The sequence below is a fragment of the Neurospora crassa genome, linkage group VI (assembly GCF_000182925.2).
Source record: "Neurospora crassa OR74A linkage group VI, whole genome shotgun sequence".
Lineage (NCBI taxonomy): Eukaryota > Fungi > Ascomycota > Sordariomycetes > Sordariales > Sordariaceae > Neurospora > Neurospora crassa.
The window spans coordinates 473,952-494,760 of record NC_026506.1 but is presented as its reverse complement, the minus strand read 5'-3'; the positions used below and the strand labels follow the sequence as shown (position 1 = coordinate 494,760).

Sequence of the window (20,809 nt, the reverse complement as noted above, 5' to 3'; positions counted from 1 at the left end):
CATACGCTTGGTTAAAAGCTCAACCACTGCTGTTCTTTCTATTTTATAAGCAACCAAAAGTACCTCTATCTACCTACCTAGGTAGGTATATTCTCGGGGGCTGACGCAAGTCCTTCTCTGTACACATTGCACAACAACATTTGTCTGTACCCCAACTCTTCATCCACGTCCCTTCATCACCCGTGCTTTGACTGGTTACGCGCCAAGTAGTACCTGTGTGAACCTGTGTTTGACCTGTGCCACGAGAGGAAGCCGGTGAAGGAGTCAAGTGGACGGTCTTTGCAAGGTGCTACAGACATGCGGATACGATTTTGTGCCATTGTCTACCTACCCTATGAAGCACGAAAAAGACGGAGGAAATATTGAACTTGGTAAGGGCATAAAGTAACGTAGTGGTAGATAGAGGTAACGGGAAGGGGACGAGAGCTTCACTTGACATGTTTGTGTTTGTGTTTGTGTTGGTGCTCCGTGTTTAGTTACCTCTATACTAGGTAGGTAGGTTAGGTACCTACTTGACGGAATTGTGGGAAAACGTGGGGGAAAAAGGACATGGGAGCAGAGGTTTAGGTACCTCTACTGTAACATTCATTCGAGGGTCCAAGGCCCATTCGATTCCTATCGAATGGCCTTTTCTCGTGAGTTGGATGTGTCAGGTATTCTTCGATATAGGGGATAAGATGCCCAATTAATTTCCCATTATATCTCATGAACAATTATCAAGGTACCGGGCTCCCACCCAAGTGCCCACAGTGTACGTTTGAGCGAAGTACCTACCTGACCAGCTACCCCGCGCCGCCTCACTCGCGATGCTACCCCCAGGGCAAGGTGACAGCCAGTCGTTCGGCGCGCTGACATATATCATAACTATTCAGCACTGCTACGCTGACATCTTTTACTTTATGGCCCGCCCCGCGTCACAGTCGTCCCGCACCCCCGCGGGGGCGTAGTACATAACCCTGGCACGGCTGGCTCGCTCGTCTAGAAACGGGACAACGGAATAACGGAGTGAGGCACAGTTGCTCTGAATAGAGTCATGTGCCCACCGCGCAGAAGTTCCAGATGTTTGATGGTCTGTTTTGGGGGTGATACCGAGCCCTTCTTTGTGTGTGGTGATCGCTAGATTGATGCTGATGAAACGGGCAGGTCTGTCGCTCTGTCCCAGAAAAGGGTAGGAGCTCGTACATACATAGCTGAGTACCCCGAGGTGATCCAGGTTGGTCGCCGATCCAGGGAGCTGATCTTCTCGTCACCTTATTTCCTGCGCTTGGCGCTGGTTGATGTTGCTGTGACAACTGCCACCGACTGCGACTCCTTGCCAGTGAGCCGGACAAGGTACCTACAAGGCGGCGTTAGGTTGCCTGATCGGGAAGGCTGAAAAAGGCTGTCCTGGGAAGGGCACGACGCGAGCAGCGCCGTAAACGTTTAGCCAAGCGACCTACCGTTAGAGGATATCACAGCCGCGTGTAACCATGAGCCCGAGCCCTTCCCCCGGAGATTCTCATACATCCTAGCCGATAGTATCAGATTGCTGGCCCATAGCTGGGGATCAGGTATGTCCGTTGAGCACGTGCTAGGGGAAGCTCTCCTCTTTGGCCTCTTTACGCCCTCAAAGTATCAGCGAAGGTTATTATAAACTCAAGTCAACCACGGAAGCAGGGCTGCTCTACTGCTGCTGCTGTCGAAGTTTAGGTACCCAATGCCTCGCTTATCAAAATTTGCCACCCCCCCTTTTGTCACTTCATGCCATTGCAGCACCAACAAGACTCACGACGTGACCGCCGCGGCGTGGGACGGAGGTTTCCACGGCGGGGGAAAGGATGCGGCTCAGCAGGAGGTGTGATCTCAAGTGACTGCTCATTTTCATGCCGGTTGCCGCGCTGTGCTCTTTTGGCCTCACCGTGTACGTTTGGTCGGAGATCCGAGCATTGGGTTCTGGCTTGAGGTTCTCCGAGGTAGTTCCAGTGTGGTCGTTGAGCGTATTTTACTACCTGGAATACAACAACGTACAGTTTGGGTAGGTAAGTTTCGGCCACCAGAGCAGGAACAATTCCATGTACTGATGATCGGGTTAGGGTTGATGGAGGACGCTGACCTTCCACCGCTTCGGGCATTTCCCATCAAAGGAAATCAAGGCCAATACCTGCCCGAGAAAGTGGTATAGGATACGGCTCAATCTAAAGGGTCAGCTATGAGTCAGCAGCTCAATATCGGACTCCAACTACCGACGGCAACGAGATGCGTCGACAATGCATGATCGCTTCCCCGGATGAGATGATGACCACCCTCCTACTCGGCGCTGACGGATGGGTGAGCCGCGCCGTGCCATGGTTACCGCCTGACTGTTGTTAATGTGACCTCGGGCGAGGTGGTGATGTTCTGACGGTTTGATGAACTGCCTAGGAGGGTAATGGGATTTGGAAGAAAGAGGCTCACCGCTTTGACCTCCCGCTGGCATGACGGTTCGTCGTTTGGGAGGGCCGAAACGAGATGACTCTTGTCATCTGGTCTGTCGCACAAAGAAAGCCTACAGTACCCTGCCTGGCTTTGGGACACAGGAAGGCTGGCCTGGTAATAGTGGTCTACACCCAGACACCCTACCGGTCCTCTGTCAGAGGTGGAAGATCATTTGGCGATCACGCGTCCATGAGACCATCTCCAGACACTGGCTCGATGGATTCTTTGGTTTATTTCTCTCAGATCTTGAAAAAGAACCAATCGAGAAGAACATGACATCGCACGCGTGATGGTCCCCATTGAATTGATGTTATGGTACATCCGTTGGTGGCGAAAGTGCCGAGCTGAAACGGAGGCCATCGAGGTAGTGTACAGAGGCTGAATGATTGTGAGATAAAATGGGTGAATTTATTTATTATCAACCTCGCTTCCATCTGCATGTACACTACAATGACTCGAAGGACAGTAGGCTGGCTTGACGGGCCGATTACTGCTTCTCCTGCTTCGCCTCCAGGTCGGTGAGGTAAAGACACCGACTGGTAAGAGGAGAAGTTCGGGAGGTTCCAGGCCCAGACCGCTTATGATGTCAGCTCGCACAGGCCGCAACTGCGAACAGCTGGGGTTTTAGCGGGGCGGGAGGGGAACTGTGGGGGTTCTGTCACTTGTCACTTCACCTTCATCCCACCAAAATCTGCTCCGATGCGGCAATCAGCTTACCCCTGACCAACCTTTTGGAGTTTATTTACACCACGTTTTGATATCAGGATACTTTATGTAGCGGATGAGCGACGAACCACATTCACATTCCCCAAGACATAGGAGTTGCTTATTGCTAATAGGAAAGAAAACTCAAGAAAATACCCTTCATTGAGACCCATTGATGAGAAGGAAGGAAGGCAGGAACGTCACGGTGCACCTCGCGCTAAGCAAGTACCTACCCGATGAAAAGAAGGGTGAAAGGCTGCTCCTGCTCTGGCTGATTGAAACTTTGGTTTTGGATTTGGATTTTTTATCCTCTGATTTTCTTGAATTATCGCCAATTAAAGTGATTTTACGCTTTCCTTTTCCCCAGCTTCCATCCCCGTATTCGTTGCGCCTCACCAATTACCCGCACAGTATTTCCAGGCACCTCCGTTTCTTGTGCGCCGGCGATGCTGATACAAGACAAGTACTACAACCAAGACATGCCATCACGAGGTCGTTTTACCACAACTACGCATGGCTCTTGAGGTTGCTTGGGCTGACGGCCCTCGACTTATCTGGGGAGACACCATCAGCCCTAATGACGACCAAATCCAGTGTTAGTGTCCCACCATCTCAGCTGCGAGCGTAACGAGTTGTTGGCGTCAGCTTAGTATGTACAGACCAAAGGCTGCCTAGCTGCAAGACACTCCCGCTATTTTGACTTCCTTGATCTTGTCCAGCTCCTCAACGATGACCAAGTGGCTTCGGCTCTTCGCCCGAATCTTCCAAGAACCAGATTGTTCCATCTTCCTCGAGTCTGGCGTGAGCAACGGCGCAAAAGTGGCCGCCCACAAAGCGGCACAGCCAACATCCAACAGCCGCCGGCTATTGATTCATGTCCATTACCTCGACACCACGAATATGGGTTACCACTGAATTATCCACTTCATCTCCTGAATTGGAGGACTAGGTTCGAATTCAGAGCGCATCGCCTGTTCGGCCTTGCTTCACTTCTCGATTGGTTCTGACTGTTCGTACAGAGGGCTGGCCGGATATTGCTTGTGCAGCCCGAGTATATCTTTAGGATGTCGTAACCCGTCCCAGATCGCTGGCATGCGTACGAAGCCTCGCCAATTCGCAGTTATCGACCCGTTCGTGGACCACTTGACACTGCAGATATTACACTGGTGCTCGGCCCGCCGCCAGTGTCCTTTTTCTGGAATTTGCGCAACAAACCTGACATGGACAAGTGTTACCAACAAGGCCTCCAAAACCGTATTGGGTTATGGGCGATGGTAACTGGCCGTTCCACAGGAGTCTTGGTGACTCGCCGCCCGCTCTCGCTTTTGCAACTTGCCTGCTGGGCGACAGTTCGAAAGACTCCCACGTCATCTATCTGGTTCGAGATATCTCAGCCACCATATATTTGGCTCGTCATGTGGACGAGCTTGTCCTCCATGGCCCCGGACTTGTCTTGAAGCCACCATGAACAACAAGTTCTTCAGCGGCCATAGAAGGCCAAGACACTTCTCTTCTCCCCAGTTTACCCCTCTGTCTCGGGCTGGGATGTCTCATCCTCAGGACTCAATTGTGTGTTGGTATTGATATCTCTCCTGTCAATGGCGCAGCCCTGTGTTGCCGTTTAATTTGGATTTCATTCACTTGACCTCCTCACCGTTGTGGCACGACATTGGGTCAACTTGCTTGTGTCACTGGTCTGACGCGACACTGCCACGAGAGAAAAGAGGGAGCCAGAGTGTTGAGAATACATGGCCCTCCATCCCTTCAACTCATCCCATGCCTTCAAGCCCCCATACGGGTCAGTCCAAGTTCGAGACCAGAGTTCCATTTTCGCAAGTTTGACTCTTGTGTGATCAATCTTGCGATGAAATTCATGAGTATTCCTGCCATACTACGCGGTGACTAGCAGTTCGAGCCCATGCTTGTACTTCCCCATGAACTCCGAATGTGGGGGGCAGACGCACCAGTTCATGCTGGTACTCGGTACGAATGTCGGGTGGCTGCCCCGGATCACATCAGGCGCATCTACCGTGTCACACCAAAAATACTAACACACAGAATGGACCGTTGCTCACACTTGCTGATGCGGCTTTGCTCAATGATGTAGCACTCTGAGCAAAAAAGCTGATGTAATCCGGGCAAACATCAGTGGGTGGGATTCCAGACTAGAGATCTCTAAGCATGGCACCTCCGCATTTCTTAGGAGTGTGCGCATCTAATTTCCTCTCCATGGAGGTGTGGTTGCTGTTGTGTAGCCAGATCTCCATCGAGTTAACTCAATAATTACGACAATCTTCCGATACCCTCGGGATGGTTCCGTACGCTTCGAGAAGTATGTCCAGGATATCCTTCCTACCTTCAGCCTCATTGGTAAATTGCCGACGTATTAGTTAGTAATCGTCAATTTACTCGTACCAGTCGTCGGGAATATCTACCCCTGAAAACATATTGAATGAATCATATCGCCTCAAGTAAGCTTTCGGGTGCCAAGGCTTTCGGGGAAGCTTGGGAATGACCGTCGACCGCCTTGAATACCCACACGGTCCGTCTCCTTAATGGCTCGTCTCGTTTCGACCCACGAGTTGTATATGAACTCGGTTTGTAAGACGTTTTCCGTTCTTGAGGTAGCAGGTGAGTACGTTTGTGGCACAGCGATGGCCAGCGCGCACTGGCACAGTTCCGTGCCTGTCCTTTTTGTCTCGACTGGATGGTGAACATCATCTGACCCGTCCAGGTCTAATGGAATGATTAAACCAAGATACCTAAACTCCTGCCTTTCCACGTCCGCGGAAACGGTTCTTGTACGTGTCACATTGACTATAACTGGGTGCTTGCAGCCAAATTGCATGGACGCTACCGATTATGATCGACGAAATTTCCGGGGTACTCTGCATAGATAGGGGTCTAGCATACACGTTATCTGGTACCGACAGGCAGAGAACCAAGCAGGTTGGTTGGTGATCACTTCTTCCCCGGTGGTTCTGAGTTACTCGGACTTTAACGACGTGGGCCTGGAACGACGTGGAGTTTATAGGACTTGTTCACACGTGCCTACCTGCCTACCTGCCTGCCTGGCTTCTCAACATGTCATGCCATGCCATCGCCGTACCCTACCCTACCTACCCTAGCCTTAGGTACGCTAGGTAGCTTACCTGTGACTTCACTTAGGCATCGCCTTCCCGCGTCCCGCTCAGGCTAAATGGGCCGGGTAAAATGGGACGGACGGTTGGGTTAGGAGTACCGGCGTGTTGGGAATTCAGAGTGCGTGCCATTTTACCGAATGGATGGCAATCAGGGAATGTTATCGACTGACCAGGACTGGACTGGACTGGGCTTGCTTCTTCATGGGTCTGAGTTTGGGGTTGTTGGGGTGAGCTATGTATGGTAGGTGCTTGTCTCGTCGTTTCCTTCTTTCCTGGGTTCCATGGGTTCCATGGGTCTACACTACATACCGGGGAATTGAATGGTATGGTCAAGTAAGTAGGTAGAAGTAAGGTAGGTATGAAAAGCTGATTTGTCCAGGACCGAATGGAACCTCATGGCATAATGAGTCTTATTGAGATGAAGTGTGTGGGTTTCGTCGTGGTTGGCGAGGGGGACTGTTAACGGACGGAGTGCGCCGCTTTAACTCTGGCTGGCTGGCACAACCCGTCATCAGGAGCTGGCAGTCAAGAGGGTTGTAGAGGCGGTAATATGTATTTATTCAGGTATGTACTTCAATCATCATCGCGTGGACTCGTTACCTTACCTTTCTCTACCCGACAGGTAGGTAGGTACCGTTCGTTGGGTCACTCACTCAGTGCGTGGTAAAAATAAATTTGAGTGTAGTGAGTAAGTCAGTGATGACTTCCATGGTATCCAACAAATCCATGATTCCTTCCCTTCCTCGTTGCGTTTAATGCAATGATTGCTGGCCTACATCAAAATCAGATGTAAAGCGCGGCCCCGGACGAGACGAGCCGAACGGCATCCCAGCCAGCCGGCTGGTGCCGGATGTCGTCGTTAACATGCAAAGTTAGCTAGTTAGGCAGTTAGTCACTCCAACCGACTGACTGGCTGCTATTATTAACTCAAGGTGATATGTCAAATGCGGGAAGCAAATGTCGGAAATATGTAAGGATTACAAAGGTCGCATGTACGTGTCTGGCATGATGTAAGGGCCATACTGTCGGTCTATAACAACTCGGTTTCGATCATTGCGTGTATCGCACCATGTAGTGTATAAACAATGCTTCTTGCGCTGCCAGCCTGTTGGTGATTCGCGCATCGCGTGTCGGTGCCTTACATGCCCTGGGCATTCGTTCGTTCCTGCGGGAAGTACATACCTAGACGGGGTAAACATTACGCTCGAATAACATGACAGTTAGGTATACTTGGGAGGTGAACGAGTAGATAGAATAGATCTCCAGACGGCTTGCTAACAGGATAAGTATGAAAAAAGGGTTGGAGCCATGAATTGTAATGCGAATGTCTAACCATCATAAACATGCTGTGCGATGCTATGCCATGCTGCCTATGCTAGTGATACCAATACAACAACGCCCATCATCGTCCACGACCATCACAGGCAGTCCCATCTCACTTCTCCTTATTACTCTTATTCCCATCCTTCTTGTTCCTATACTTCCTCCTATCCCCCCTCCTCATCAACACCTTATCCCTCGTCCCCTTCCCGCCCTCCCAAAACCCGCCCGTCCTCTTCCTCACCACGCTCCGTCCACAGAAAGCACAGTTCTCCACCCGATAATTCTGCTCCCGCGAACACCACCCGCAAATCATCCGATTCGCCCACTCATCCACATGATCCTCCGCTTGCTGATGACACTTGTCGCACGGATACACCTTGTTGCAGCAGCTGAAGCGAAACCATCTATAGGACCGCTTATAGTGCGCGCAGGCGCCCTTGGCGGGGAGGGGGTCGCCGGCGTGCAGACCGAGTTTTTGGTCTTTGCGCTTGGGGCCCTGGGTGGGCGGGAGGTGGGATTGGGAAGAGGAGTAAGTGAGGAACTTGACGTCGGGGAGTTTGAAAGTGAAGCGGGCGTGGCATTCGCGGCAGACGTTGGTGGTTGATTCGCCGCGCACGGAAACGAAGCCGGGGGATGGGTAAGGAGTGGAGCACCGCCCGCAGGTGGGGATGAAGGAGGAAGGAAGCATGTCGGATATGGTGCAGCCGGAGAGATCGATGAAGCCGGCACGCGTGGAGTTGGCGTGGACGAGCTCGGCGCGGAAGCGAACGGTGAAGGATGTGGCGCATTTCTTGCACGAGGCGAGTTTTTCGACGTTGGATTTGAGCGAGGTCACGTCGTTGAGGGTTTTGCAGCGGTTGCATTTGACGGAGAGCGAGAGGAGGGTTACTTGGAGGAGCTCGATGCCGTGTAGCTCGATGGAGGGGAAGGAGATGGCGGTGCCGCGTTCGGCGGTGGCGGTGGGGAGGGCGGTGCCTGGTGTTACGCCGGAGGCGTTTCCACTTTCACCGTCAACCAACTCGTAGTCGTCGTCGGAATCAGTCTCGGATTCTGACTCGGAAGAACCATCGGCGTTGACGAGCGTCCACTCCAAGGGCCTCGGAATGACATGTACATGTCCCCTTTCTCCATCAACCGCCGAAGCAACATGTTCCGCCTCCTTGGCCTCTTCATCCGCCGCCATCTTCTTTCCCTCCTCCTCTGCAGCAGCAGCAGCCTGAACAGCCTTCTGCTTCTGCTGCGCAGCCTGTTTCGCCAAAGCATGCAAATTCGTCGCCAAGTAATTCAAGTGGCTCGTCAAACTCATTTGCTTTTGCTCGACCGCCTTCTGCGTAAACAGCTCCTCCACCGTCTCAGCCTCATCGGCATCCACATCATTCAACAACACCCTCAACGGCTGCAACGGGTACAACAACGGAATAACCAGCTGCACCGAATGCACGCTCTGCAAGCCCGTCGGCAAACTGCTCCTCCTCTTTGGATCCAACGGCAACGTATATATCACCCCGTCGCTCGACTTGTGATAGAGCGGCAATCCGCTCATCCGTGCCTCGAGCTGACGCACCTCCTGCGCTCTTCTCGCCTTGGCTTCCGCAATTTGATCCCTAGTAAAGTTTTCGGGCGGGATATACGGCCTCGGCTTCTCCTTTTCCTTTTCTTTCTCCTTTTCATTCTCGTTCTTCTCCTTGGACACCCCCTCGATACCCTCCTTCCCAATAACCCCACTCGGTTGCCCTTCCAAATGCCTCGAATCCTTAAACACCGTAATCTTGACCGTCTCCTTCTTCTCTTCTGCCAAAAACCCTTCCAGCCCTCGATCCAACGCATTCAAAACACTCAACAACGTTGTCGTCCCCTTCCCCTTTCTCTCCTCCACCAACCGATCCCATCCCCGTTCAATATTCACCGCAAACCCCCGCGGGATATCCTTGTTCCTGACCAACAACCTCGCCGGCTGCCGAGGATACTCCCCGGGAATCCGCAAATCGCATTCGAGCTTCTCCAGGTCGTAGGGAAAATCCGGGTCAGAGGGCTTGAGAGAAAAAAGCAGGGAGGTCTCCCCGCCTGTTGAAGGATCGATGGTTTCTTTCAAGGGGCTGAAACGGCGCTTGAGTTGGTCGATTTGGTATTCGCGCGGGGAGCGGAGTTGGCGCTCGGGAACGGGTTTGCTGGTGATGCGGGAGGGGGAGGGGGTGTGGACGGCTTGTTTGTCGCGGCGGGGTGGTGGAGAGGTGGTGGTGGTGCTGCTGCCGCCGCCGTCGGGGTTGTTGCCGTTGGGTTTGGGGCGGATGGGGATCATCTTTTACTTCTTTGGACAGGTGTTTGAGCTTGAAAGTGTGTGTATGTTGAAGATGAGGGAGGATGGATGAGTGAAAGACTTTGATGCTGGCACGCCTGCGTTTGCGTTTGAAAAATTGGTGAAAGGACTGAAAAGTTGTGTACTTGACAAAGAATGACCTGTGACAACCGACGTTTTATTACAATTGAAAAGGTAGGATCTGAATGACCGACGGCGGTTGTTGGAAAGAGCTATGGAGCGTGTAGTGATTATGAATCATAATCAATCATCCACCAAATTGAATGAAGCCGAATGGGGATGCATTCGCCGCTGGAGACGCTCGGACCACCAGTGGCGAGAACTTTTGCCCTTCCACGACTTTTGCAGTGTCAAGCTGCTCTTTGAACGTAACAGGACTTTGTGTGTAGAGTTGCGGGTTGGATAACCGATTCTGACTCCAAAGCCCAGTGTTCTCAATATCTAGACATTTCTGGAGTAGCAGCTTCCTGTCATGTCGACATTTTGCGTTCATCATTGATCACCGACATCTACTTCAACGAAAGGTGGGGCAGGCTTGGCGCTTTCATGAGCTCACCTTGAGTGCACAGACCAGATTTCACGGTGAGCCCCTTTCCTGTCCATTGCCAAGGTGTGGCCGATGTTGATGGTTTGTTTACATCCAATATTTGGAGACCGTTCCAGAGGTGTCTGGCTATGGAACCTTCTCGGCTGTCACAACGGCATTCCAACAAACCTCAAACATAAAAACACTGCAGTATCAGTTCCTGGTCGTCCACGTGGGCAGCCGCGTTACATCCATTTAACCGCTCTTCTGTGCTTGCGGTCCGACTCGCGCCCATGAATTTCCCCAACGAACCTCTTCTGGAATTCTAGAGTTGGTGCTCAAAGCTTGCGACTCACAGCTCCTCGATCTCGATGCCGTCCTTCACATCGACGCTAAGACAATATCAGTGGTTTGCCAAAGGCCCGAATGTACGATAACGCGTCAGGATAATGGGCCTGAATCCTGCAAAGGTGTGGATAGCAAAGGATCATAGCTTTAAGGGACAATTTCCCGGTTATGACGATTATCGTGCATCGGTTATGGCAGGGAGCATGCACCCCCCACGTCTTCAACGTGCGTTTGATCAACAAGAAGCACCTCGCATCTTTCCAGGGCCGGATGAGCCTCCTGCTGGTATCAGGCTCTTAGATGGTGATGCATCTACTAGTACAGTCCACTTGGCTGGGCGAGAACGGTCATTTCGCAATACCTTGGACACGTTCCTGTACATGCCTCGATGTTTGGCCGTGTTTGTCAATCAAACGGATGGCCTTTCGAGACATGACAATCTGCAACATCATGGTCACAACATGGCGAATGACCTCCAGCTGCTCTGAGTGCGCGACTCAGTATCCACCAACATGTTAACTGAGAGTCACCGGCATGCAGACTCATAAGCAGGAGCATCGTGATGCGGGCACAATACCCCACCTGTATCGGTCAAGCTCACCAAGCACGACCAGCACCGGGGGAGAAAGCTTGCTACCCCGGAATCACACACCCGTCTCGTATCTGAACGTTATCACAAAGTGATGAAGGCGTCGCGGGGGGATCGCACGGCATGCGCCACGCAGAAGGCCTGGTCCTGGCGCTCGAATCGGATCTCCATGGCGTCTCCATTGAGGTTCGCGATGTATAAGTGACTGCATCTGCGTGGCGTTGCCAACTTGCAGCGGATGGTGGTAAGATGACGGCGCAGTCTGTACCAATCGAATGCCACGAGGCTTGCTGGTCACACTTACTAACAATGTCGCAACCCGAGTATGCGAACTGCGAGCATGGTGGACAGAGAAGGTGGAAAGGGGAAGGATGGTCGGTCGAATGGGCCATTCCCGCGGCCGGCTTGTTGGGGCCCAACCACGGAGGACGGTGCATGTCGTCTGTCGGATGACTCCCCAGTTGTCTGGTTGTCTGATATCGTCACTCTTTGACGTCTCGTTCAGTGTGTCTGCAGGTGTTCTGAGAAGCCCAGCCGGAACACTGTCGTTAATCTGCCTGGACATCGCTCGATCAAAGAGTCAGGCTGCGCTTAAACCGGCGGTAATTGGGTGAGGGAAGAAAAATGATGCGGCGCGGGTGAGCGGGGACGAGGTATGATTGACGGAGATTCGCTTGACGTGGAGTGATTCATGGATTTGCGCAATCGCACCGGCAGAGGAAATCGCTGCGCCGTTCGGAAGGCTGTCGGTTCGGGAGAGCAGCTCGTAGACTAGCGTGTAGGAGGTATCGGTCAGCCTCCGCCGTAATGGGCTCTTTGGAAGCACCTGCTGGATCCGGGGTTATTGTCCGGGTCGCTTCATTCTGTGGTAGAGGTGGCTATGCCGGAGGGACGCGAGGGACTCACCGGTGATGGAAATTGATGAGTTGGCAATCATGGCTTCGGCGGTTTGCAAGGCCAGATGACCATCATTTCAAGCATTTCCAACGGTTGCGTGGCCGGCTAGAACGCAGTGAGGGTTGTAGCCATGAGCGGGTGGTGGTACTGGGCAGCCCCTCCTCTCCACACCATCATGGACGCTGACGATGGTGGGATGGGTCGCGCCAGATAAGCTGCCCTGGCTGCCAAAGGAGGGACGGGACGGTGGCATCAACGGGACGGCGAAGCAAGGCCATGTGATTGCGAGATTATCCAGGATTGGATGGGATTTGGTGCAGTGCAAAGGTGAGGTGAGGTCTGGTTCTTGTGTCGTTGACTCGGCAAGTTGGAGAAAGGGAAAAAAGAAAAAAGAAAAACTAAGGGTTTTGTTTTTCTGAGTGAATATCGAAACATGGCCATCCAATCGCAATTGAACGGCCAAAGTGCGCCTCTTGCGTAGTCGATGAAGGAGGACGGAAGAGGGAGAATGCATATGCACGCTCCTCCAAGGGACTTAATTCACTGCTGACTTCCTGACTCTTGTTCAGTTCTCTGTATCAAATTCCTTCCACTCCTTCTCGAACAGTGTATCGCATTCCAGGCAACACATCATAAATCAACAGTCGACAAGTCAAGTATCGATCAGCATCGACGAATTACCCATGCCAAGACCCATCCTTGGGCTACACGGCGCTGCATTGCATTGCCGATGATATTCTTTTGACTTGGGGTGCGTCAGGAACTCACAAGCTGATACTACACAAAGTGGTCGCCTCGCGAGATCGAGAGGCTCACGGCAAATGTCCGACCGTTTTCTTCACTGACGGTGTACCGTCATAGGTACTTGGAAGGTACGCGGGTCTTTTTCTTCAGTTTTCTTCTTTTATTCTTTTTTTCTTTATTTTTTTTATAATTTCTTTTTTATTTTTGAAAGTAAGACATAACCCTCCTCTATATTATCCCCATGTGTTGATCTAATTCCACCTCGTCGCACCACCCCTCGACCCATCCCTCCCCCTGACCTTAAATCTCGTGGACATCCCCCACACGCATTTTACCAGCCGCCCGTCACCTTGCACACCCTCTTCCACTTTTACAACTCTATCCGACGGCGCGAACATTAGGAACAGCCGAAAGGCCCATCCACACACACCACTTTTTCATCTTCTGGGTCGGAAGACAAAAACCCTTTTTCCTTCCAGAAGACCAAGCAGGCCTTCTAAACAGGCCTCATACGGACCCTATCTGTGTCGCTCACCTCAAGATCCAGCCTCTCCCCGACGTCCACATCACCCAGCCTTGACTCAGATACCCTCCATCACCACTTGGACCCTTGTGTCATATCTCATTATGCTCATAACGAGAACCAGGGCTGTGACCTCATCGTACCATATCCGCGGGAGTAAGGTTCAGCACGTGAGGACAAAGTGATGGGTACCATCGGCCTCACTTCTGGGTCGTTCTAGACTCTCAAACGACGTTAACGTTAACCTCGTGAGCGTCCTCGCTTGTGGAAGCGACTCAAGCGAGCCAGTGCACGTCGTACGTGTTGATGATGACGAGAGGTCAAGCGGGTTGCTTGCAGTCTCATACTTCCATTTTGAGTTTATGCATACGCCGCTTTCATCATGAGTCTCTGTATCCTATCGTTCTCAACGGGTCAACATCCTTTTTCTCAGTCAACCTTGAGATACAACGAGGTGTCAGTCTTTGAGCTGCCTTCTAGATTTTATAAGCTGTTGACACGGGCAGAATAAGTACATACGACCATACCCACTGGAAAACTCGGGATCCCGTCCGCTCTCCCATAGATAAGCCAGTGAGGGCCAGACTAGTAGTTGGGTCGGTGACGACCAGCGAATCCCTGGTGTTGTATGTTTTGTTTTCTTTTTTTCGTTCACTCCTTACCTTACCCTTTTTCTGTTTGCTATCTTTTTGCCAAAATCTTTCAAGAGTGTATCTCAAACTTATCGTGCTGCTGCCGTCATGGTGTTGCGCGGCATCGCTCGAGTTTCGATATGGGTGGCTGTCTTCCAATCTGTCTCACATGCCAGATCTGAGAGATTCTAGGACCTCGGAAGGAATAAGCTATCATACATGCTCTCAATGAAGACTGATGGACTATCATCATGGCCGGGTTACTGTTACTTCATGAAAATGCCGTAGACTGCTGTGTCCTCAAACTCTTCTTGTTCACCCCCATCGGCCATCACCATACACTTTTTTCAGTCAGTACCTGTAAGACAAGACAGTTGTCAAGTATGGACACAATTGAACCCGAATTCTTCTTCTTCTTCATCCTCACCATCATCATCATAAATTATCTCAGTCAGTACCTGTGGGACAGTGAGTGACAAGTAGGTAGTGACATAAATTAACCGAGTTTTCTTCTTCTTCTCCTAACCGTCCTCCTAAAATGCTTGTCTGTTTCTTACTCCCCCTCCCCTTCTACTTTCTCTCTCTCTCTCTCTCTCTCTCTCTCTCTCTCTCTCTCTCTCTCTCTTCCTCTCCCCAAGTCTCTCCTTCTTATTTATCTTTCTCCCCCCCTTTTTTTTTTTTTTTTTTTTTTTTTTTTTTTTTTTTTTTTTTTTGGTTTTATACATCTTTTCGTCTTCTAGCCATCAACGGCTCGATGGCCTCTCTGACCGAGCGAGTGGGCCGGAGCCCCACGTGCAACCAAGTTCATAACACAAACGTCCCGCACAACTTCTTTCACAGACATCCATCCATCCACCCGCAACAACTTTCACGGAAAAGACAGACAAATGAAGCCCAATCGACACATCCACTACCTACCAAATCACCACTCGCCCAAAGACCCCAAAGGCCCCAAAGACCCACAAGCCCAAAGTCCCAAAGGCCCAAAGGCCCCAAAAGCCCAAGGCCAGTGTATATAAACAAAGACCACATCTACCTCTTCAACAAGCCCTCCACTTCCCAAGAGACGGGGGACCCTTCATTTAAGTACCTAGAGATATCGACGAGTTGAGACAGCCACCCACGACATGACTTGTAGCAGTAGCAAAGGCAAGTAAAAGTCCCAGTAAATAAACCTCGACCCCGTGCGCAATCAGTGCTCCGTACGGGGTCACTTCAACAACAAAACATACCTACATCATAGCGTGTGAGTTTGGAAAGCAAGGACGAAACCCGCAACCCAAACCCAATAGCCCATGTTGTGCCATGTCCAAGTTTACTACCTACCACAACACGCAAGTTCCCACTGTGATACTCATCTTTACAACGTTGCCTTTATCAGAGGTGCTAAAAGATCATCTCAAACTTGATTATCACCTCGGACCTACAAATCACATCCACCAGCATCAACTCCTTCCGAGTATCAGTACAAAGCTTTGGGTCTCAAACACCGACTCTCTCATGGGGGATCGCCACCTAATCCAATGAGTTCCCTAGTAATGCACCATGCCATACTCCCCACAATAGCTTCACCTCGGGAAACAGACTGTCAACAGAATCCAAGACCCTACTTCCGCTGTCTGGAGCATTCACGGTTGCTAAGAAATCAAGGTTTCATCACGTTACCCATATCCACCTCATAACTGTATTCACATTCGCATGCCAAAGTCTTACATGTGCAAAAACGCTGTCATCGTCTTTGTGAGATCTAATCTACTAACTGATTCTATCACGATACAATAACCCTTTTCGTACATTTATAACAACCTGGCAAGGCTTATCCATCTAAGGTAAGGAAGGTTGAAAAATGGAGACATGTTCCCGCAGCCTATTGGACCTTGTCACGCCACTTCCGTTCCATTGCCCTTTATTCCTTCGTTGACCGTTGTTGGCCCTGCCGTCCTTTTTGTTCTCACTATTTCTTTGGCGCACCCACAGCATCTTGAAAATCGTTGTAGCCTTTCCAGCCATCAAGGTCCTTTTCCTGCACCCCATCAGCGGCTCTGTGTGGGCCTAGCCTACATCCGAGCTTGTCGTGCGTTCCGTACTGTTGACAGCAGGGGAGCCAGTATCCTGGCTTGTGTACTTTCCTGTCAATTGGTCCGTCTTCTTTGACACCAGGAGGCTTGGTCTTCCAATACGGAGCGTCAGGATCGAATTGCATTACTAGGAAGCTTTAGGTCAGCGTTCACGTTCTTAAGCCACCCAGGGCTTCTCATGCAAGAGACAGGGAGGGGGGAGGGGGGGTGTTGTTCATACCGGCATGGTAGCGGCATGATCCGGCAGAGCTAATAAGCCACGAAGAGTGGCTCGGAGGGCCTGTAAAGTCGTTCTGATTCGTATGTGCTAAAGATCCGTGAGTGTTAGTCCAGTGCTGCCGTTGAAAGAGGGTCCTACAAATGGATGACTTACTTCTGCGCGTAACACTAAGAGAAGGTCAAAAGCCTCTGGAGGTCAATATTGGCCACGTTCAATCGTCCAAGGCATTGCTGGTACTTATTTAGCCCAACGCCACGCGAGAAAATGCAGCGTAGTGTCCGCTGTGAAGAGTTCAGTGCGTCGGTCGGGAAATAGATTTATCCCGCCCGTGGATTACAGTGAACTGCGAATCAATATGCAAGAGACAGGGAGGGGAGGGTGTTGTTCATGCCGGCATGGTAGCGGCATGTCGCGATAAGAGGCTCGAAGTGATGGGCTCGAAGTGATGGGTGCAAGTAAGCGTCCTAAGGCACGTGGTACTGATCTCCTGATGGTACCGAGCTCGTGGAGATTAGCGTGAAGTAACTGGAATGTCCACCCCGATGTCGCGGCAGCCGTGAATGGCAGCAAAACTTTCCTCAATGGGGTGGTCGCACCCTTCGTTGGGACATGCAAAGGAAATATCTCTTTGGCGGTAGAGCCCACGCAACATTCTATGTGGATTCCATCGCAGCCGATGAGAACGCCAGCACCTCTGGAGCTTGTTTTGGTACTGTGATCAGGATGCTGATCCACACAAAGACATAATCATCTTCACAGGATGCTTCTCGTGATTGGATGTTGGAGATCTCCCCAAATTTTCACTGCAAGGCAATCCCTCGGTCTTCGATCTGGGGGATTATGTCGACATACTTTCTTCCAAATTGCTACAAGAGCAAAAGCAACTTTCGATCAGTATCTAGAGCCGTAGCAATGGCAAACCGGTGGTCGTAGATGGTCATGTATTCCGGCGGGCTGTTCTCGAAGTTGCCTTGTCCCCCGTTGTCGAGAGTGGCGGGCGACGAATCTTTGGAAATGAGGGTATGACCGGTGGTTTCTCACCACGCAGTCGCTTGGTCTGGCGGTCCGGATAAAGGTGGGCAAGTCCCACCGGAATAGTATTCCCGCTGTGTACATCCCGCTTGCTCCTCCATCTCGGTGATGAGAAGTGTGAGCAAAATCAGGGTGGTAAGACAGCAAATGAGCGAGGCCGCCAAAGGTAGTTGGTGTTACCTGGCGATTATGACGCATTTAAGCGCTGGGGCACTGGGACTGAACGTGGCCAGGCTGCTGGCACTTGTAGCAGATCTTCTCGCCGGAGCCGGAGTCCTTGGGGCAGGGACCTGTTGAGGTGTGGTTAGCTTTGTGCAGATTTGATGTATACACAGGGAGACTTACGGGAGAAGTGCGTAAACTGGAGGTAGCACCCAAGAAGGATAAAAAAAGACAGGTGTTGGTTGCTCAAGGAAAGTGTGTTTGTGGGTGCCGACGCAGAGTTCATCCCGCCCTCCACTCCTTTCATTGTACAGAGAATCGCGCCGGACGTGGCTCGAGGGGTGATAATATCCGCAACATCCCGACGTAAGGAACTCACACATCTCTCCTTTCCGGCACGGCTTGGATGGCGTTAACATCATTTGCTTGCAAGTTCTAATCCGGGAAGGGTCATGGTCAAGGTTGCAACTCGAGCTTCGTTGGTAGGATTTATCGTGAACGAGCCATCCGCGGGGTGGCTGGGACCTTTCTCTGTGTAGCATCGCGACGTGTATGTGTTGTCGGATTTGCTTTGAAACATGTTTCCTTGATGAGAAACAGCAGAGGGTTTAATGAAATATTAAAGGTGGCTATTGCGAAGAGAATCAACCGCATGGTCTAAACCGCGAGCACAGCCAGACCAACATGATTTGGTCGTAGACGGGCAGTGCAGAACCCAGAAACCCACACTTGGACGAAGGGGTTGTATCACCGACACTGGCTGACATCGAATGAAACCCGTTGGAGATGGCGGATTCGGTCAGCCAGGCAGTGCAGAGACCGCGAACCCAGACCAACATGATTTGGTCGTAGTTGTAGCCGTCTGCAAAATCCCAGGCATCCCCAGTGTTCTGGCCGTTGATGATGGGCATTTTGGCAGCTGGAGGTAGATCCTCCAAGTGATGACCTTTGGCTGTGGTTGATGTCTTGTGGAGGTCCTGTCGATGAGAGCTCTTGATTCGGTTGGCAGCTGTTACCGTGAATCCTCGAGTAGAGATGTATGCCCGTAACGAAGAGTGTTAAAAGTAAAAGATTGCCTGAGAATGGATATGATTCTAACAAGTGAAGGTTCCCCCTAGTTTGTCTGGCCGTAAACCGACGATGGCAGCGGCAACCTACGGCAGGTCAAAGTGACAGTGCCCCGGGACGGGAGCAAAGCAAGGGACGATCAAGTTCAACACTTCGGTTCTGATGTTACACTTCCATGTTAACCAAAGCTCCTTCTGTGGTACTGGTGCTGGGTAGTGTGGGTAGTACTTAGTGACTGCCTACCTCAACCCTGCCCTCGGTTCTGACTGAAACAGCCTCACTGCGGCTTGACTCTGCATCAAATCTTGCCAAGGCGACCATTTCTGGCAGTGCCAAACCCTGCGGCTTCTGACAAAGGCTCGTGGAGAGACCTGATCTTCTCTCAAATGTCCGGGCTGGAATCATGGATGTCAGCAAAACGACGGGAACCCAAGAGTGTGGTAAAAGGTAGAGATGTAGAGGTGGCGCTGAACTTACTTCGGAACCCCCTATTCTCATTATCATAGGTTCTTTTAGTCGGTCCCTGCCCCACCACGCTGTAAATGTGTGACTCGGGAGTAGGAATTAAGGCCGAAATGGATCTCGACCTTGGAGGATCACTGGACACACTCCTCCTATCTCTCCAATTATCGCAACACCGACAGCAGAAACACCCCGGGGGGCACCCGCCTTCCCCCTTCCTCTAGACTTGCCCGATCGATCGCGCACGTCTATCAAATCGATCATTATGCGACAACATTACCGCACTCTGAGAGATTGACATCTCAGAAGGGCAAGTGGTCGTGATAATGCTGCATAACGGTCGGGATGTTCTGTTGCATTCTGGTCCGAATGATCTCATGTCTGATCATAGGCTGTAGGGCCGAAGCAGCAGCCATGTATTCGCGGCCATCGTTCTACAAAATGCACTCATGCCTCCGAGCGCGTTATGGTGCCCGTTAGGAAACCAGGACGGCCCCTACGCCTTTGCGCTTGTCCAAACCGGCCTCCAAACTGCTCTTGCGGAGGTGGAGGCGTGAATGTAGCGATTCCCCGAAAGCAAACGTGCGGATGTGGGTGTTTCGGTCCCAGGGTGATGCAAATGTAGCCAATAGTGATCCTGGGAGCCGACGCATTAGCCGTGGAGGTTGACACGTAAAGGAGGAGAACAGGAAAGCTTACCTGGTCCGATCTACCTCCGGCGGCTCCTCGCAAGGAGGAGGAATGGGCTGATGTGCCGTTCTGGCTGCTCTTGGCTGGCCTCTTCAACCCTGGTCCCCTTCTTGTAACCTTCATGTTGAAGGGCAGGACCGTGGGGGAGAATTGGAGAAACCGGATTGACCAGCCCAGAGAACATGGCGAGAGGAAAAACAAGGGCGACCTCGAGCGACCTGAACCTTTTACCAGAGAAAACCCGGCAGGACCAACAGCCACAAGAAAGGGATACTGGGGGGCACAGAGCCCCCACCGAAATGATTCTTGTAGTTTCAGGGAGATTCGGGGGTACAAGGCTCGACGGGCCTTGTCTGCAGCGACTCTGCCTTGTCCTCTCGGGGAGGGTGCCCCCGGGCGGGACAGAAGCCGAACACAAGGACCCGCACCTGATTGAGAGACTCTTGTACGCCGAGAGCCACAAACTATGATCGGCGCTTCAAGTCGATCGAAACAGTTGGTCAGCATGGGACTGAACTGATTGCGGCGGCGCCGCCTGTTTCTGCTGAGAATCAGGAGCACTGATGCCATTCTGCCACGCCGGCAGTCTCGCCTCCAGATCACCCAAGGCGGGATGTCGCGTTTGAAGAGGGAGAGAAGCACCCGTAGGTTCGGTGGGGTCAATGAGGACCTGTGGAGGTTTGACCTGCTGGTAGATCAGGGCAAGTTGGGCTGCTGGCGAATTTGGAATGACACAGTGTCTGCCACTCTGTTAGTATCGTGGCCATGTTTGCAGTTTCTTGCGTCCGTATCCTTGGAAGCCAGAGAATGTAGGTACTTACACGTGCCAGCTTGGAGGTTTCAACCAAGGATGTCCCACTTGTACACGTCCTTTTGTGACTCAATGTCACCCACGC

The 20,809-nt window shown here is 51.6% G+C and overlaps 3 protein-coding genes and 4 non-coding genes across 7 annotated transcripts; 4 read left to right on the top strand and 3 right to left on the bottom strand.

Moving 5' to 3' along the window:
• The first annotated feature begins 1,233 nt into the window (after positions 1–1,233).
• On the top strand, positions 1,234–2,723 carry NCU14164. The gene is made up of 2 exons (XR_897968.1): positions 1,234–2,014; positions 2,073–2,723. It is a non-coding gene; the product is annotated as a ncrg46 (non-coding RNA).
• Positions 2,724–3,562: 839 nt separating this feature from the next.
• NCU14163 lies at positions 3,563–4,930 on the top strand. The gene is made up of 2 exons (XR_897967.1): positions 3,563–3,754; positions 4,179–4,930. It is a non-coding gene; the product is annotated as a ncrg100 (non-coding RNA).
• A 2,638-nt stretch (positions 4,931–7,568) lies between these two features.
• On the bottom strand, positions 7,569–10,179 carry NCU04713 (hypothetical protein). The gene has a single exon (XM_955151.2). The coding sequence runs from the start codon at positions 9,922–9,924 to the stop codon at positions 7,738–7,740; it is 2,187 nt and encodes a 728-aa protein (XP_960244.1). The 5' UTR covers positions 9,925–10,179; the 3' UTR covers positions 7,569–7,737.
• A 728-nt stretch (positions 10,180–10,907) lies between these two features.
• Positions 10,908–12,679, top strand: NCU17066 (hypothetical protein). Its single transcript, XM_011396776.1, has one exon. It carries the CDS (start codon positions 10,918–10,920, stop codon positions 11,302–11,304), a length of 387 nt encoding a protein of 128 aa, XP_011395078.1. The 5' UTR covers positions 10,908–10,917; the 3' UTR covers positions 11,305–12,679.
• A 1,407-nt stretch (positions 12,680–14,086) lies between these two features.
• Positions 14,087–14,202, top strand: NCU15684. The gene has a single exon (XR_897966.1). It is a non-coding gene; the product is annotated as a 5S ribosomal RNA (ribosomal RNA).
• A 1,774-nt stretch (positions 14,203–15,976) lies between these two features.
• NCU14162 lies at positions 15,977–17,821 on the bottom strand. Its single transcript, XR_897965.1, has 3 exons — positions 16,653–17,821; positions 16,500–16,586; positions 15,977–16,406 (listed from the first exon to the last, which is right to left on the bottom strand). It is a non-coding gene; the product is annotated as a ncrg120 (non-coding RNA).
• Positions 17,822–18,102: 281 nt separating this feature from the next.
• On the bottom strand, positions 18,103–20,805 carry NCU04710 (hypothetical protein). The gene is made up of 5 exons (XM_955148.2): positions 20,735–20,805; positions 19,923–20,653; positions 19,239–19,860; positions 18,990–19,156; positions 18,103–18,920 (listed from the first exon to the last, which is right to left on the bottom strand). Exons 2-3 carry the CDS (start codon positions 20,481–20,483, stop codon positions 19,720–19,722), a joined length of 702 nt encoding a protein of 233 aa, XP_960241.2. The 5' UTR covers positions 20,484–20,653; positions 20,735–20,805; the 3' UTR covers positions 18,103–18,920; positions 18,990–19,156; positions 19,239–19,719.
• Positions 20,806–20,809: the final 4 nt, after the last annotated feature.

What these genes read in the sequence shown, in the direction of transcription:
- NCU04713 (XM_955151.2), bottom strand. Translation starts at nt 9,924, where the DNA reads ATGATCCCCATCCGCCCCAAACCCAACGGCAACAACCCCGACGGCGGC.
- NCU17066 (XM_011396776.1), top strand. Translation starts at nt 10,918, where the DNA reads ATGGGCCTGAATCCTGCAAAGGTGTGGATAGCAAAGGATCATAGCTTT.
- NCU04710 (XM_955148.2), bottom strand. Translation starts at nt 20,483, where the DNA reads ATGGCATCAGTGCTCCTGATTCTCAGCAGAAACAGGCGGCGCCGCCGC. An exon ending in CCGGAGGTAGATCGGACCAG is followed by an intron (nt 19,861 to 19,922) that starts GTAAGCTTTCCT and finishes GTCGGCTCCCAG; the next exon opens with GATCACTATTGGCTACATTT.